Source organism: Megalops cyprinoides, chromosome 1 (assembly GCF_013368585.1).
Source record: "Megalops cyprinoides isolate fMegCyp1 chromosome 1, fMegCyp1.pri, whole genome shotgun sequence".
NCBI lineage: Eukaryota > Metazoa > Chordata > Actinopteri > Elopiformes > Megalopidae > Megalops > Megalops cyprinoides.
Window position 1 is genome coordinate 19023867 of NC_050583.1, and position 18169 is coordinate 19042035.

General features: G+C 43.2%; 1 protein-coding gene across 1 annotated transcript in view; it reads left to right on the forward strand.

Moving 5' to 3' along the window:
- LOC118787847 (alpha-1,6-mannosylglycoprotein 6-beta-N-acetylglucosaminyltransferase B) overlaps positions 1 to 17372 on the forward strand; it is a 101491-nt gene extending 84119 nt beyond the window's left edge. The window contains exons 10-18 of the mRNA XM_036543568.1: positions 4956 to 5089; positions 6033 to 6163; positions 6912 to 6917; positions 9586 to 9741; positions 9843 to 9989; positions 10455 to 10571; positions 14560 to 14634; positions 15765 to 16027; positions 16262 to 17372. Of these exons, the coding sequence (XP_036399461.1) occupies positions 4956 to 5089; positions 6033 to 6163; positions 6912 to 6917; positions 9586 to 9741; positions 9843 to 9989; positions 10455 to 10571; positions 14560 to 14634; positions 15765 to 16027; positions 16262 to 16460 (1228 nt within the window). The 3' untranslated portion in view covers positions 16461 to 17372. The remainder of the gene's footprint in view (positions 1 to 4955; positions 5090 to 6032; positions 6164 to 6911; positions 6918 to 9585; positions 9742 to 9842; positions 9990 to 10454; positions 10572 to 14559; positions 14635 to 15764; positions 16028 to 16261) is intronic.
- The last annotated feature ends 797 nt before the right edge of the window (positions 17373 to 18169 follow it).

Consider the following 18169-nt stretch of genomic DNA (forward strand, 5'->3'; position numbering starts at 1 on the left):
ATCAATATTGTGTCACACAACACTCAACATATGCTTTTAAACACAGATTTTCTTAATATGAGCCCCTGAGCCCCTGATGCTGAATATCATCCTAGTTCATCCCACAAACTGAAAATGGAACAGATGTATTGCCAGCATAAGCACATCACAGTTAGTGATGAATTAATCAAATTTATGGCAAAACATATATATATATATATATATATATATATATATATATATATATATATATATATATATATATATATATATATTCAGTACCCAATTTCTCCAAAAGTAATAGTGGTTATCTGATTGCTTGGTGTTTTGTCTTCTTGATATTGTGTAGAGGCAATCTGCTACACAAAAGATGATGTCATAATGCATCACAGAGAGCAACAGATTGACTAAAATGTTGCACAGTGCAATACGAGGTGTTAAGAGATTGCAAAAAAAATGTACATGGAATTCAATAGCATGTTGCAATGTGTCACATTTTCCAATGAGTGGCTTTTTAATTGGAATTAGCATCACTGACTCTTTGCCATTGATACACATGCAGTTCCCTCTGTGTATTTGTCTCACTGGGATGAACAGTTGGGGGGGGGGTTGGAAAGGGACATTCATTTCCAAAACTGTTGATTAAGTTTTTTGTCAAATTTTCTAAAGTCAGCATCCAGTGTCATGTTTCAGAAAAGCAGGCATTAACAGTTGCTTTTAGAACATGATATATAATTGCAAAAAAGGAGGAAATGCTAATTTAACATTGAACATTGCTGTTCTGTGCTTTTGGTCCACTCTACAAAGGTGAATGTACAAATTGATTTATTACCTTTAAACATAAAATACTACACACATTACCAATTCAACACCTACTTACACCTACTTACTTATTCTGTGCACACTAGTTACCTATTCAAAATGTGACAGAGGTATTTCTTCAAGTGAACTGAAAATCACATATTACTTCAGTAAATTTGGAACTCTGAATTAAAGTATTGTATTGGCATCAGGAGTAAATTGTACTTTATGAATTCAGTCTTTCAGCTGTTGTGACAAGATTTAAATTACTATAACAGGTCGGTTGTTCATGACAGCCACTGGAGTCAACAGCGATAGAATAGATACCATAGATACCGATAGGTACCACCTAAAAGAGAACAGAAACTAAACTAAAATATTATGAATGTGAGTGTGTGTTGTTATACTGTCTATATCAGTGTGTAAAAATGTATGTGTGCCCTGTCTTGTGGCAACATAACTGAATTGCCCCTCTTGGGATGAATGTGTTGTAGAATTGTACTGTGTTGAATACTGTATTATACTGTATTGTAGACCAGAGCTCAAGGAAATGGGTCAGCCATGGGAAAATCTAGTGATGCTGTAATTAAGATGTTGGGCCATGACAGGCTTATGCCAGATCAATACAAAATGTCGGGGGGTTAAAAGCTTTGAGGTAATTCAGAGTCCTTGCGGTATGCAAGTGCAGTACAAATATCAGTATACCATAACCACTAAATATCTAGATAATAGTTGTTGCCATTTGAGTTGAATACCTGTATAAGCATGCTGAGAGTTGTCAGTAGCTGGGTATGCACTGCAGAAAATTAGGTCTGGTCAGTGCTTGGATGTGAGATGCTGAAGGAATGCAGGTTGCTGATAGAAGGGGTCTTTGTGATGAAGAGGAACACTGTAAGCCTGTCTTTTAAATAATTCACATGATATCTTAATTAATTATATCCTAATGCCGAATTTATGGTACTCAGCAAAAAAATGCTTCACAACTGAATGTCTTTGTCTCTGCTAAATGCAATTATTGTGTGCATTCCTATCCCATTATGACAACACCTCACCTCATTGTGTCACATTTCTGACACACAAACACATTTCTATTCTCTTGTAAAAGCTATACATATTCATTATATAACATCAGCAAACTGTATGAAATTTAACCTTACGTAAGATTATAATGTACATTTTGAAATCCAGTTTTAACTTTGTTTGCGCTGTAGTTTCAGTACTGGTATAGCTTTGCTTTGGACAAAAAAAAAAGATATCTGCTTATCATAACAGATTTAAAAAATACATGGAAATTTATTTAACTGTTACCTTAACAATAAAACATTGGTATACTGTATACCACTATTATTTCTTTGCATTGTGAGCATGTTACATTATCTTTTATTTGACAAGTAGAATCAAGGGTGGACTTACAACCAGAGGTTACGTCACCCAGTTACATCATCATTCCAGGCATCCAGTGAAAATAAAATTTGATGGATGGTTCCGGGTACTGCTGTAACAGACAGCCAGGAATTGCAGAAGCACCATACATTAAAAGATTTATAGTAGTGAAAACGTTAAAAAAAAGCACCAAAAATGCAGAACCACTGTAAATTCTACAGTTACAATGTTATGGTGCCTTACATCATCCCCCTTAAGAGACATTGGTGTAAATCCTGAAGGGAAACAGTATCCAGATTACTTGTTGTGAGGATTCTGAATGAGCAGGAATGGGGAGTGAGAAAATCATTGCCAATATGATATCAGGATTGGTGTTTAGGAGTGCCCTGATAACTGTTTCCAGCCTGCATGAATCAATCACAAAGTCCACAGTGAGCCAGGATTAGTCATTCCTGGGGACTAATTACCATTCTATACATTACAGGACGTGACAGGGCAGACAGGACTACCCTGGTGTTTCCTGGATCAGGTCTGATGATCTGTGGAGAGAGAAAATCCAGTCCTCTGGAATGTACTGCATCAGCTTTTTTACTGACCTTCATTTCCTTTATGAAAAAGTCAAACTATCTATTTCTGCAATGTAAATAACACATGAAATGGTTATAGTGGAAAAAGCAAAGCAGTGTGCAAAATGTGTTTCTGAATTTAGGTACATTTAACTGTATAATTCAGAATGCAAACCTAACCATTGTAATGGGACCAGTGGATGGGTGGTGGAAGGGTGCTCTGTGCCTGCAGAGCGGTTCCATTCCCTGGTGGCCTGGAACCAGGCCACATCTTCCAGCCAGCCCACAGCCCACGGACCTGTTGCCAGTGAACTCTCTTCTTGCTTATTTAAGGCTCCCCAGTCTCTCAACAGGTGTGAAGTACTGTTGAGGGAAAAGTATGGAGAGGCTGAGTAGTGTTTGGACTATTGAATCTGTGTACCGAATCACTTTGTGTGAGAAATTGCATTAGTGTTTGATCCTGGATTGTATTTGACTATGCTCTGCCTGCTGATTTGGATTTGTTTGCTGCGCTGGGAACCAGCTTAGCTGGCCAGTAATAGAGAGGGACTGGGGGAGGTGCAGGTTGGCTCCTAACAGAGTTAGGATTTCATTTTTTGTTTTCTGCTGGTGCTGTGGGCAGTGCATACCTGTCACAGTAGAGGTCCTATGGTCCTTTTTCGTGTGTTTGGTCTGTCATTATAGTGCACAACCCCATGCCTCACCTCTGGTCCCGTCACACCATGTACTTGTCTTTAAATTTAAGCATAAGCATTTAGCCCTGCAATTTAGCCCAATTTACAGTTTCTTTTTACTGAAAGTCAAAGAATTCACTGAACGCACACTTACCTTTTACCTTATTGAAATACAGGCGCAATTTCTCTCATTACTACATCATTCCCAAAACGTGTGGTATGAATATATTGATAAGAGGCACTGGGGTGTTCCACTTTCTTGAAAAATGCACGCCCTTTGTCAGCACGGCTGGGAGAGTGCAATCTTATACAAGTAGGTGGGACAAAATGGACATAATGTCGCACTTTTATATTTATAAATATTGTACTTTGTCAAGCATAGTGCACAACACAGTGTTATCATTTCATTTTATTTTTGTAAATACACTCTCAAAAGAGAACATAAGTGTTTGTCATCACAATAAATCAAAATAAATCCGGTTGCTGGAATTCCTTAAAAACAGTACCATAACCAAAGTGATCTACAAAGAGTTCAAAGTCCCTGAATACACTTGCAATTGCAATGCAATTATTCTTGAAGTAAAAGCATGAGGGGAAAAAAAAGAATTCTGCCCATCTGGAGCCAGTGATGAAGATGAGCATGGCTTTAAAGAGGGCTCTCATTGGGAAGCCTAAGTGAAACTCTGACAGTGGGCATTAGCTTTGGATCTAAGGGGACGAAAGGTTAGAAACAGGGTCTTGAGCAGAGTTCAGGCTGCTACCAGCAACAAAGGCAGTTTTGTGGAAGGGGGTAGGTCTGGGAATAGCAGGGATAAAACAGACATTTAGAGGATGTCTGGACACAAAATTGCTGGAGTGTTAATGAAAATGTTGTGTGAATTATGTACTTATGTCTGATCCCATGATTTGATAACATAAAAGATATGCTTGTATAGTGTATTATGCTGTATGACCAAAATGTAGTGTGAGTGTAGTGTGAATGAGCTGTCATTTGGAATGCTTGCTCACCTCTGTGTCTCTGCCTAGGGAGTATAAAAATGCCTAAGAAGCTAAAATGTGCACAATGGTGTCAGAGGGAGACTTTTCCCTCATTTCTGCTGTTCGGCTCTGAAGATGAAGGGTATTATCTGAGCCACTTGAAGACTTGCTATTGACCTCCAGTTCTTTTTCTGTGTACCACTTCATCGACTCTTTTGACAGGATGAATTGAACGATATGAGGCCAAAAAAGAAAACTCATCTACTGCAGATATTGCTCAGACATTTAACTTTCTCCCAGTGATTATTTTTGCTTCTTGAAAACAGATCGTATCTTATCCACACTGTAATCTTCAAGCACATTTTTTCAAATAGGGCTTGAAATGCATCCAAAGGACAAAAAAGAGAGGAAAGGAACTTTTTGCAAAAAAAAAAAAAAAAGTTTTTACGTGTTTTCAATAGATCAAAAATTATACTGAAATTGAATTGAACTTGCTCCTTGGTATGAATTCCTGTTTTTGTAGCAAGTAAATGATAAAAGTTGCATTGTTAATATGTTTTCTTCATTCACGCAGGTGTCACATCCGCGTCATTGACACGTTTGGCACGGAGCCTGCCTACAACCATGAGGAGTACGCCACACTGCACGGTTACAGGACCAACTGGGGGTACTGGAACCTCAACTCCCGGCAGTACATGACCATGTTCCGTGAGTATGCCCTCTATGGGAGTTTCTGATGCTTTGCCACATGGCTTTCCCCATCTTACTATGCTCATTCATTTCATATGTGCAGTCAGGGGGGTTCACCTGCAGTGAATCCCACCACAGCACTCATGAGTCACGCCGCTCGGCTGCATCATAGCATTCTGCAACAACACGGACTCAAATGGACCACTTTGTGATCGCTGAGTCGTGACAGTGCAAACTCTCATCAGTCTCAGGGTAGACATATGTATCCTTCCACCGAACGGTGTGCTTGGCCGAGCCTGAAGCAAGAAGCGTCCCGCGGCAACCGACGTGCAATGGGGGAGCCGTGCTTTATGCGGCTGTCAAGCCCGATTTGTCCCCCTTGTTCTGAGGAGCGAAAGTGAAGGGACAACAAAGGAAAACAAATGGGCCTGTTGATGCGATTGTGTTTTCGGCTCTGTCAAAGATGGGAGAGGAGGCGCAGAGGAGCAGCATATGGCAAGGGGCACCAGGGGCAGGATTTAGACCCTGTCGCTGCAGCTGCCATGGGGTGTGGAGGGACAGAGCCGAGGAGAGTGGCAGCGGGCAGCCCCCGGTGTCAGCGGGGCCACGCTGTTTCCTGGATGAGCGAGAGAGAGAGAGAGAAGGACGCAGCGGGGCCTCATCTCTCCCAGACGCCCTGCAGTGAGAGACAGAGAGAGAAAGAGACAGAGTTAGAGAGAAAGGCTCAGTGAGAGAGGCTGTACCGATAATCGGTCAGCTCTTGTGGTTTCACTTCCTTTTTTAGCCCAGCTCTTGAATTTTATTTTCCCTCATATGTCACCTTGTGCACTAGACAGATCTCATTATAATGCAAAACAGTATTCTCATTCTCATTCCCAAAATCTTGCATCTACCACATAATGAAGTAAATGATGAAAAGTAAAAAAAAAAAATCTGTTTACTGTTCCTGTGCCCTTATAAGCTCACACACCAGACAACTCCTTCATGGGCTTTGTTTCGGAGGAACTGAACGAGACAGAGAAGCTGAACATCCAGAGGAACAAGGTCAACAACATGGCTGTTGTGTACGGCAAAGAGGCCAGCATGTGGAAGGTGAGAGGTCAATGGAGACAACCCAAGAGTGTAAACTACTCTGCAGCTTGTCACTGTGTATATCTCTGTGAAAAGCACCAAAACAGTGAGCAGTGAAATCTTCTTGGTTGTAAGCTGTGTGATTTAAAAGAACCAAACAGAATTGGACATTGTATTCCCTTTTGAGAGTCTAATTACAATGTATATGTCATTATACGGTAATACGGCACTTCCGTCGTACAAAAACACTTCATGTAAAGAAACAACCTTCCAGTGTATGCCTAGAGCAGCGTTTGTTTTCACAAGTGAATACATTTGGAAAGATGGAAAGTTTTTTTAACGTTTTTATTCAGCGCAGATTTACCCTTCAAATCCCAGAGAGCGACATTCACTCTGCATCTTTGATGTACAGAGCTGATTTCACATCGTCAAGCTCACTTGAAACTGTTTCTTTCATCCGTTGTCTTTGTTCTTGTAATTCCCTACCTCTCTGAACAGTTTAGGGCACAGTCTGACTCCGACTTTAAAAAAAAATGTGTTAGATGCCATGCAAATGCCATCTGTTTTCACATCACTGAGAACAGACCATTTCACAGGCATGTAATCTTTAATTCTAAAGTTCACGTGTTTGTGTGCAAAGCGCTGTTCGCTGGAGTTGACTTGTAAGAGCAGAAGGAGGAAACGGAACATTTTGTCTCACCATCATTTGTTCTATTCCTTTTTCTCTTCTTTATTCCTGCGTCCATCTATCCCGATTGGCTCTCTCCAGCTTCAGGTAAGTATCTTTCTCGAAAACGAGAGTTCTTTCTTGGAGTTCTGCTTAGAGGCATTTAGGCTAATTTGGAGCCGCTGTGAAATAGATCACTGGTGTCCTCTACTTCAGTGTGTGGATTAATAGACAATTGGTAGAGATTGCCAGAGCTACCTTGCCATGTAACAGGAATTTAGCAACAAGATTGGCAAGTTATCATACAGTCTGGGGTTTGATAGAGAGGCTAAGCCGCTACTGAAAGCTGGGGGGTTTCCAATGCCCACATCAGAACACTTTCCCTTCAAAAAGAAAATGTATTTCCATCAAAGGTTTTCACCGCAATATTTGTACATCATTTTGAGTGCAGCAGACCCTCCATCACTTTCTGCAATTTGAATTTCAGATCAATAGACATGCTTTCACTTGTGTAATTTTACACCTTGCAAAAACCCAAGGAGTGGCATGTTAGCTTTTATGAGGCACTTGGATTGATTTCCTGATTGTCAACCTCAGACCCGTAATTGAAGCTTGTCTCTTCTCCCGAACCTGATTTATGCATTTTCAATGAGGACGCTAGTGCATCATCAAAAACCTGCTTCAGCAGTTTAACACCTATCAGGAGAAATGAGGCAATTTGGCACCTGTGTCTGGCAGAAGGCGGAGCCTCTGTGAATTCCATTATAACCGATGCAACAGATTTCCCTCTGCAGGGCTTCTGCTGAGGCCTTTCCTCTCTCCCTGCAATTTGGCACACACCCATCTTCACCATGTCTCCCCTGCAGTTTACAGACAAAACGGCAGAGACTGAGGGAGAAAGAGAGAGGTGTTTACCTCTCACTAAGGTGTTTACTGTCCTCCTGAGGTGAGACTAAAGGGCCCTACGGGGATGGTTTATGGAACAATCCCCCGCATTAAGTCTGAGTGACTCCGAGCTGCCAGGAGCCTGGTTGTGGTCATGCCTGCCTAAGTCTCCGGGGCTGTCTTGCCAGGAAATGACAGGCAGGCCCTGCTCTGATGTGCTGTGGTGCCGCACAGGTGTATCATTCAGAGCTGCGAGGAAAAACCTGTTTGCTCCATTCCGGTGAGATTCTGCGAAGGTTTTTTTAATTACACAACTAGCAGTCTGTGAGCACAGGGCGGGTTTGACGACCGCTCTGTTTTACCCACAGCAGAGGTACTACAGGCGATAGGACAGGGCATCTTCCAAAATTAAATATTGCGGCAGTCTCAGCTTTGCGTTCTCTTGTGTGATGTGCAGTGAGGCCACTTTCCGTTTGACATTTTGAACAAGGCAATGGAATTTACCCTCAAAACTGAGGGAGGAATCTGCATTATCTACTCTACAAGATTCTAATTCTAAGGTTCTAAGGTTCTGAAATTCTAAAGTTTTCTTACACACATTTCTAAAACCCATAATGTATTTGAGCTTACTTTCTGCGCTCAGTTTGGCCTTCAGTTGTGTCCTTATGAATGTTTGAGGGGGCTTGCATGCTATCATAATGTACTGAAGCTGTTAGAATTGATTGGTGGAAATGAGAAGAGGTCAGCTTATTAGTGTGTTAATTTATCCCTGCGATGAGGAGCCAGGTCGTTGCTGCGCCCAAGGTGGAACCTTGCGCTTGCCCTGCCTCTCCTGGGCAACATTTCTTCTGCCTTAATTCCCTCTGTCTTCTGCACTTAGCGCAGGAGATAATCTCCTAATTGGCTCTGAAAATCCTCTCAGCGGAAGCTATCGATCCCACAGCCTCCAATTACAGCCACAGGCCACACAATGGAGTGAGAATAAGCTGCTTAACAGCACAGTGGAAGTCAATAGCGAGACCTTGTTCACATGCAGTCTTTTTCCAGGGGCTCTGCTCCTGGTCCTCCCTTTCCTCCTAGGCCACATGGCCAGCATTAGCACTCTGCACACACTGTACCGCTGCACAGGGGGGAGCAACAGCGACAAAGGCCTGCCCTGAGAAAGGCGCCAGGCCAGGAGGTCTCAATAATTTTTTGTACTGTTATTGTGGCCCCCGTAGGTACAGAAGGTTGCTATCGGTATTGCATTTTGTTTTGCTTTCTTGCTTTGGTAGGATTAACTCAAAATGAAATACTGGATAGAAGAGCGTCCGCTCCCCCCTCACATCGAGCATCGTGAGACTTTCCGCTCTCCCTCTCTGCTTAACATTCACTGACTGTGTTTTTGTATTCTCTCAACGGACAGAAATTTCAATTCACCCATTTGCCACGTTACCCCGTTTGCTCTGCCTAGAACTGTGCAGATGTTTCAGAAAATACATTTTAATTGAGCACATTAAAATGCAGAGTGAACTGATGCCAAGGCAAGTAGAAATACTGCCTCGTCCCGCACAAACCTACAGTAGGCATTCTCTGCTCTTGCCTTCAGGGCCTTGTTTGACTAGTCTCTCATGTCTCCCTTGGTACAAGGTCGCCTTACTTCCAGGAGATGGTAAAACATGCCTGGGGGCGCGCATAGCATTCATCTTCAACTTTAGCTCTGGCAGGAAGTCAGGACCAGCTCATCTTTATGTGTCCTTAGTAGGACAGAAAGCTTCACTCTCATATTATACAAAAACCTGTTCTGACTGGGTGCCCCTCTCTTATTCAAGTCAGTGATGACATTTAGCTCACAAAACCACCTCCTGTGTTTCCCCTTACTGCCTTACTACACTGCCTGACCATGCTGCAGGGTAAAGAGAGGTTCCTGCAGATCTTGCACAGATATATGGAGGTCCATGGCACGGTTTACTACGAGACACAGCGCCCTCCCGAGGTGCCTGCCTTCGTCAAGAACCATGGCCTGCTGCCCCAACAGGAACTTCAGCAACTTCTTCGTAAGGCAAAGGTATGGTAGCTCGGTAGTGTGCCAACACCTGTACCATCTTATTATCATCATTAACAAAGCAATTGAAAATCCTTTCCTCTCTTTATTTAATCTCTTCTTAGCTCTTCATTGGATTTGGTTTCCCCTATGAAGGCCCCGCCCCTTTGGAAGCTATAGCCAATGGGTGTATCTTCCTGCAGCCAAAGTTCCACCCACCCCACAGCTCACTCAATCACGAGTTCTTCAGAGGAAAGCCTACATCCAGGGAGGTGTGTTCACAATACCTTAGTCTAATAGCTGATTGAGTGACCCTGATCACTTGCATAATAGCATTTCTTGTAGTTGGCATACTCAGTATCCCTAAATGTAGCATGACTGTAGAACCGTCTTTTTCAAAATCCAATTTCCAAATAAGACTTTAAGCTGTGTGAATGTCAAAGTGATATTCTGAAAATATTCTTAGCCAGTTTGGAATAATTGACCTTATATGCTTAAGGTCACCACAAATACCTCTGGGCTAAAAGGCAGCTCAATGCTCTCTGGGTCCTCTCTGGGTATTGCTGCTACCCTCCCTGCAAGTGAGACCCATGCTACCCATGCTTAACAGTTGTCTGCTGGTAAACCAGATTATTAAACAATTATTATCCATTGCAAGCTTGTGGACACCAGAGTCAGAACACTGATTGACTGTTGGAACTCTCTGGTGTTCAGATACTGTGTTCCTTCTTTGACAGGTGTCCTCCCAACATCCCTATGCAGAGCAGTACATCGGTAGGCCCCACGTCATGACCGTGGACTTCAACAACTCCCAGGAGTTTGACGCTGCAGTTCGAGAGATCATGAGGACCAAGGTGCACTGGTCATGCTTTGTGCTCAATAACATGAACACAAACACCCTACAAGAAAAGATGTATATTCACAATATACACATACACCTTCAATTAAAATGTTGGAACTGTGTGTACTAAAGAGGAGAGAGAGAAGGGGAGGAGGGTGATCTTGCTAGCTCGAGGCCCACATGTCCTCACTGCTCTAGCCTAGAAGAACAGTGGTGATGAGGAGCTATGAAAGCCCTGTTAGTCATCAGAGCATCTGCCTGTGTTAAAATGGCATCCATCCAGAACACCTCTGATTGCTAAACGTGATTCACATTGTCCCATTTTAGGGAGGGAGGAAGATATTAATTAACCATGCTGCGCTCAATCTGTTACCCTCCCACTAGGCATTTATGATCAATTGATCCTAGGCCCCGAGGCTGCAGCGTGCTACCTGCCAGGTGAAGCAAATAGACATTGATTTGAGTGTTGCTGCAGCCAGGGCAAAAAAAAAAGCATCTAGCTGTGATGCTGTCACAGAATTGAAACATTAAGTTTGGAGGGGGTTGCAGTGTCGGGCTGTGCCCGCGCATTGGGAATGAGGAGAGAGGGGAATTAACCGTTGCAGATTTTTCTTAATGGGGAATGACAGCAGAGACGGCAGCAAGCCTGAAAGAAAGTGTAGAGCTAATGAAACAGAGGTCTAAGCAGCAGAGGTCGGGCAGGCAGATTAAATGCCTTTTTCCACTGCCTCTCTTACATTTTGATTACCCTGCTTGCTTTCCCCCAGCTGCATTCAGAGCTCATATTCAAGCTGTCTGTGATACGTGTGTGTGTGTGTGTGTGTGTGTGTGTGTGTATGCGTGTGTGTGAGGGGGTTATTCTCTTAAAGGTGAACAAAAGGAAACAGACTGTTACAAAGCCCCAGACCATCAGCTTCATGTCTCGTGGACTAAAAGCGGTGGAGTGGCAGCCTTTACCGGTGTCGCAAACCTTGTTTGTGTCATGAAGTGCGCATTACAGTGCGGCACGATGCTGAAGGGGCCTGCGTTTCGTCGAGATCGGAAGCTGGAGAAAACTGATATCTTTGCTTCCTGGCACCGCCGCGTGCTGTTGTCCTGTCATACATGACACAGCTCAGTGCCCGGCGGTTAGTCTCAACTGTCACACAAGAGAGATAGTTGATGTGCTGTTCCCCTGTAAACCCCCCCCCCCCCCCCCGTCGGCGGCACCCACGCCGAGGCCTGGTGTTCGGTCCGCAGACCGGCACGTGCTCAGTCGTGCGGACCGAGCCAATCTCCACTCCCCGACAGCCGTCATGTTTCTATTCTCCAGCTGCTCACCCTCGTCAGTGATGACCTGGGCTGGAACCGAGAATCCCCCCCCCCCCCCCCCCCCCCCGCTTTTCCCTCTGCAATCACAGGGCCTTCATCCCTCCATCCGTTCCGGCCACAACACTGTACACGACTGTTCTGGCACCAGGGAAATGTACCACGCGCTTCATCAAATACCTCACCCACAACGTCACCTGCGATGCTTCAAACGCTCTGCCTCTTTCAGTTTGAAGATAAGGTTAAATGCCTGATGAGGCATCCACCTGGAGATATCCTGTAAAAGCCAGACATACATAACATATTCTGCCACCATAACAGCATCAATACAAATAAAAAAAATACCTAAAACATGAGCTGAAAGGATTACAATGTCAAAATTATTACCTGAAACATGCCTCCCCTCAAGCTATTGTCACACTATTGTAGTTTTAAAGTGGAAATGTAGTAAATATTATTAGTGGTAAGTATTTCATGCTTTTCATGTATTAAATATTTCAAACACTTAGTACATGTTTGAACAATGTAGTAAATGGGGCAAATATTTACATAAATATTTCCTATCTACTTTCCTAGCTAATTTAATATTTAATTAAAGCATAAATATGTTATACCTCTGGTAACTATTTCAAACATATACATTAATGTTGTAGCAAGTTCATACATTTAGTAATTGTGAGTTGCACATTATAGTTAATTGGCTGTGACAGTTAATAGGAAGTATTAGCCTATATACTGAGCATTACCTTGATCATTCTGCCAAGTCAAAGTAAAAGGCTTTCTTTAGAAAGTAATGCTTAATTTAAATAGCTTGGGAAAGTACCAGTGAGTTAGTTTCACCAGGAGAAGTCAAACAGTAGTAGCAGTAGGAGTAGTGCCGATTGTGCTGGGAGCACTGTACATTAGCTTTCCATGGTGTGTGTATATGCACAGAAGCATTTTTATTTTCTGTTGAGGCTTAGTTTCTTTAATCATAGGCCCATACTTATAACCTTTATATTTGTCTGGCATAAAAGGCATTTTTGTTCAAGTAATTTTAAAACTGCCCATGAAAATATGTTTCATGTCACAATTGGGTTTAGTGCTCTGGAGCTGGCATGCATAGAAACCTCTCCAGGTGTTTGATCAGTTGATTTGACCTCTTACACAATATGCTCCCAATCTTCCTGCCCTGATTGTCCTGTACAACAGGAGGAAGCTACACAGCTAGGTTTATGTGGACTAATGGCGCTATGAATGGGAATGAATGACAGTAGAAGCTATTTCCATTCAGATCCAGCGATGACTCTGTTCACCTCAGCTCCAGAGTCATGCGCCTTCTGTGGTTATCAACCATTATCTCATAATTACTTGCAGCTGAATATTTTTCTAAAACACCCATCTTTGTGACTAAATTGGTTGCGAGTATAAAGCATGTGAAAGTTCTTCTGATTATGCAGATAATGTGGTCGGCATGCATATTTCACCTTTAAAGGGATGCATTAAGGCCGTGGAGGCTTCATCTCATTTGAAATGCTACGCACTTTAACTTCTCTCTAACTGTGCAGTGTTCTGAGCTTTAAAAAGTTTTAATCAAAAGCTGAAAGGGTGAATTATGTATAATTTAGCTAATTCCACTGAAGTTTGGCTGGAAAATGGACTGAATTTATTAAGGTGTCCACGTAGACAGGTTCCATACATATTTAATTCCAGAATCTGAGTTGCAGCCTTGAACTCCAGTTTATGTTAACAAATGGCCCCCTATAGAACAGGTAAATCTTCCTCATTTTTAAGGTTAGTTGGTTTGAGTGCCTTTTTATGTGCGGTATTTTCAATTTAGGCTGTTGCTTTGTGTGAGTCATTTTTCATTTGATGATCTAAAATAATTACTGGAATTAGTCTAGACTCATTAACGTTTTCATTAGTGATGATTTTGCATTCATTCTGAATGTCAGCCAAAGACAAACGTGTTTACAAATACAGCACCATTAAATCTATGCAGTTGTGTGTGTGTTTTTTTTTTCTGATTCTGATTAGAATTCAGAGGGTGAAAGTGGATCTTATCTTTAGTTGAATCAAGAGCCTTTTTTTGGAAGCGGATTCAATTGAGGTTAAAAATGATTTGCAGCGATTTAAAGGGAATAAAATGTGATGCATTGAATCAGTGATTTCAATCTGTGGCAAAGCAAAGGCAATTAAGCCAGACACTCTTCACAATTACTGGATTTGTCTGTTTTGATTAGTGGCAGAAATGCCTTTTGATTGCAATTAGAGTGAACAATGAAGAGCAGGAAATGAAAAAAATGGTTAAATGTGAAAAGCAACAGGGTAATATGTACCTACATACGCCTGCCTTGTAATGCCATCACTTCCAAGAAAAACGCTTAAGAGTTGGAATTACTTGAAACAGCTAACCACTATTATCCAGCAACTGTATGACTGCGGCTTCTCCATAAGGATGTGGTCTGTATTTATGTACCTTATAAATCCAATTCCTCCTTCCTGCCCCCTCACATCCTCCAAAATTGTTGAGTAGTAAGATACTCCTAATCTTGTTTTTGTTTATACACAAAATTCAATATTTGGTCAGCTTATATCTGGATAAAGCTGAACAAAGAATAACGTATTAGGCTGAGTGAATGACATTCAGCTGTGGGTCCTTAAAGGACGCCAGCCTAGGACTTGAGTAATATTGCATGTGTTTATGTCTGCAGGTAGAGCCCTACTTGCCCTATGAGTATACCTGTGAGGGGATGCTGGAGAGGGTTCATGCCTACATTCAGCACCAGGTAGGCCCTTTCTCTCCCCTGTCCTGCATACCATAAAACTTAATGGCTCTTCGTCTCAGCAACTGCAACCCAGATACTGAGCCACATACATTTTCGAACAGTGGTCAACTTATGTCTGCCCATCCTAAGACTAGAAAACACATGAGCACTACAACCACACTGGTTAAACTCTCTCAACATCAGCACATGCAGATATGCACACACAGACATACACACACACACTGGTCAACAGCTTTCACAACCTTTAACCTCTCCTGTCTTACATTATTCACTGTAATCTACTGTGCCTTACATCCCCTATAAAACACCCACTCTGCCTTCGATTTCATAATCAATCATGACGTGTGATTGATTTGTATACATTTTCACATTATTGACCGAGAGCCCCAGCTGAATCATGGGAGTGACTGAGGCGGAGGGGGCTGCGGGTCGCCGTGGCGAATCCATGTCCAATTTTTTTGGTCGGAGCCGCGTCAGGCCGAGATTGTGTTTTGTGCAGCATGTCAGAGGCTGCTTGAGTGACGAGTACGTGCCCAGCCTCTCGAGCAGGGCCGGCCCCTGTCCCGGGCACTGTCACCGCCGATCCTCTCTGATCTCAGTTCATCTTCCCTCCTCAGCAGATTACCAGGGTTCAGCTCATAAAGCGACTGTTATCTCACCGTCCTGCCTTCCTGATGAGTGGCTTGGCAGAGGAGATTTGAGGCCTGTTATCGCCGTTTGGCGGGAGAATAAATGAATTTCCGCTTAAGCCTGTTTAATAAACAGGGCCAGGGGGCACAGCAAGTGTGTCTGAAAATGTTATTATTGCAGCAGGAGTATGAACGGCTTTGCTGAGGAGTCATTTAATCACCAGAGTTTCATGTTTAAATGTGATTAAGCCCTGCTGTAGAGTACTTGTTATGGCGCACACATAAGTTAGATTGGAGAAGGGGTAGAAGAATTTTGTTGTGCTTGATACCAACAGCTACATGTTTCAGTAACATGTAATTACACAACTTAGTTTTTATTGTGTGCATTTGATACACATTTGCACCTTTGTGTTTATTTTTAACTTACCCATTACTTAATGGGTAATGTGTGAATCACGGTTATTTGTATCAGAGAAGTTCATTGTGTGCTGTTTTTCACAGGACTTCTGTGCCCCCGATCCTTCGTTCCCCCCAGCGAATGCCTCCAAGATATGGCCCTCAGGTCACTTCGTCATCCTGCCCAACTCCACCAATCTGGGCTGGGCCCCCAACGTCACCGCCCCGCCCTCCTGGCCACCGCTCAGCGCCCTGCAGCTGCTGGTGTCGGAGGAGGGCCAGTCGTGCGTGGAGGCGTGCCAGCGCGGTGGTCTGGTCTGTGAGCCCGCCTTCTTCCGCTTCATCAACAACAAGGAGGCCCTCAGCCGGTGAGCCCCTCCCTTTCTCATGTCGCACCACTGTATGTTATCAGACCGGTCGATAACCCTCCAAGGCTGGGGGACAGAGCCAGAGCCAGGTCAAACTCAGACCTGCAGTGCGTACACACATCTTTGCCAAAGCGGGTTCATGTGATGGTTCAAGTTGTTCAGATAAATGATTTACCCAAGATCTGCGAGCGCGCCATTGATTGACTGTGGCGTCTTGTGTACTCTTCTCCCAAGGTTGGAGGTGCAGTGCGAAGGCATCGAGGCGGAGATGAACCACGTGTTCCCGGCCTTCTCAGTGGTGCGGAGGGAGTGCGGCCTGCAGAAGGAGCCGCTTCTCTTCAGCTGCGCCGGGTTCAACACCAAGTATCGGCGCCTCTGCCCCTGCCGGGACTTCAGAAAGGGCCAGGTGGCACTGTGCAGGGACTGCTTATGATGAGACCACCACCCTCCTATGCCCCCAGCCCAGTCACTCCCTCCCAGTTTGAGTGTCATCGAACCACCACATGTAGAGTTTAGGCCCAGCAAGCAGGGAGGGACACTGAGGTGGGTAGCCAGACGTTACCACGCCACCAGGTGGCAGGCAGGAGCGAGGAGCACCACGAGAGCCCGATCCGAGGAATAGTTCATCTGAAGTCTGCCTGTTATTCCACTTCTGTCAGCGTTCAGGTGTCTGGACAGAATATGAAAGAACCAAACGTGCAGTGGCTGAAAATACAAACCAGGTCGCCTCGCTGATGGCTTTGATGATGGCTTCACTTCGACAGACTCTCTGCAGAGAGCCCCCTGTGAAATACTTGGCCGCATGTCTTTGGGTTTTGGAGAGGTTCTGCTGGGCAGACTCTTGTCCCCAAATGTTCCCGGATCAGAGGACCGCGCAGGAGACCAGATCAACATGATAAGATGAAAAAGGGTCCAGAGGACTTGGCGGACTAGTAGTAAACGTCAAGCTCCCGAAAAGTCACTCTCCAGTCACTGGTCATTCAAGTGTGATTTTTTTTTTTTTCAAAACCTCTCTCCTCGGCAGCAATTGTCTGAAGCCTTCAAAATCCCAGAGGGGTGTGGCTGCCCAGCAGGGTGAATGACTGTGACACAAACATTTCAAGATAAGGGACTTCTTAGTGATAGCCAGTTTTAATTTATTTTAGTAACGTTCTGGTGAAACATGTTGGGTCCACTGATGAAGCAAGTGCTGGAAATATGACCAATGCATGAAACTGACTGTGGTTCAATACAGTTCCTCAGATGTAGCTGGTGGTGTGCTTGAGTTTGGACAGTAGACCCTGAAATGCCTCATCCTGCCCCTGTCCCCTCCACTCAAATGGTTCCTGAACTGGGTGATATCCGATACACCACACTCCATACTGAACTGAAAGATTATTTTTCACTAAGGGAACGTTTGAGCAATGCTCAAATTTGGACTGAAGATTTTTAAAAATCTGGATTTGTAAAGTTAATAAAAATAAAAAAGGATATTACAAAGATTAAAACTTCATTCAACATTCTGTGTTTTCAATGGTAAAGTAAATCATTTTTTATTCCAAATATATCAGTAATATGTCTGATACCCTTATATGTGTAACACCCCACATGACATGCTTTATTCTGTAAATTTTATTCCATCATTTCTGTCCTCCTTTGTATATTGTGTTCGGCTCTCACACGCACAGACAATCCAAGGTAACTTCTCGTTTGATCACTGACTAATAGATAAGAACAGAATTCAAACTACAAAGAAAGGATTATTACTGCCAATGTGTAAAGAAAATCAAAGAAAAGTATATTCGCGAATATACTTTTCTTGAATTCCGCAAATGATGAATGAGTCACCGAATCATAACTATTGGTGAAAGAGTCATCAAGTCATAACCATTTCTCAGGGTTACGACATTGTTTTGGGTGGTAAAAATGGTACATTTGCAGTACTTTTGATGGAAAGGCACGCATGTCTTAGACAACAGCAAGGCCAGCTGCTTTGGAGTATAGAGTGTGAATGAATTTCATTCGAACACACCAAACATAATTACGCTGGTTTTGTTTTCACCTAAAAAATCAGAATCAGAATCAGAATTTCTTTATTGTCATTGTAACATGTACAATGAAATTTGAGTGCAATCCTCAACAGTGCAGAAGGTCAATAAAAAA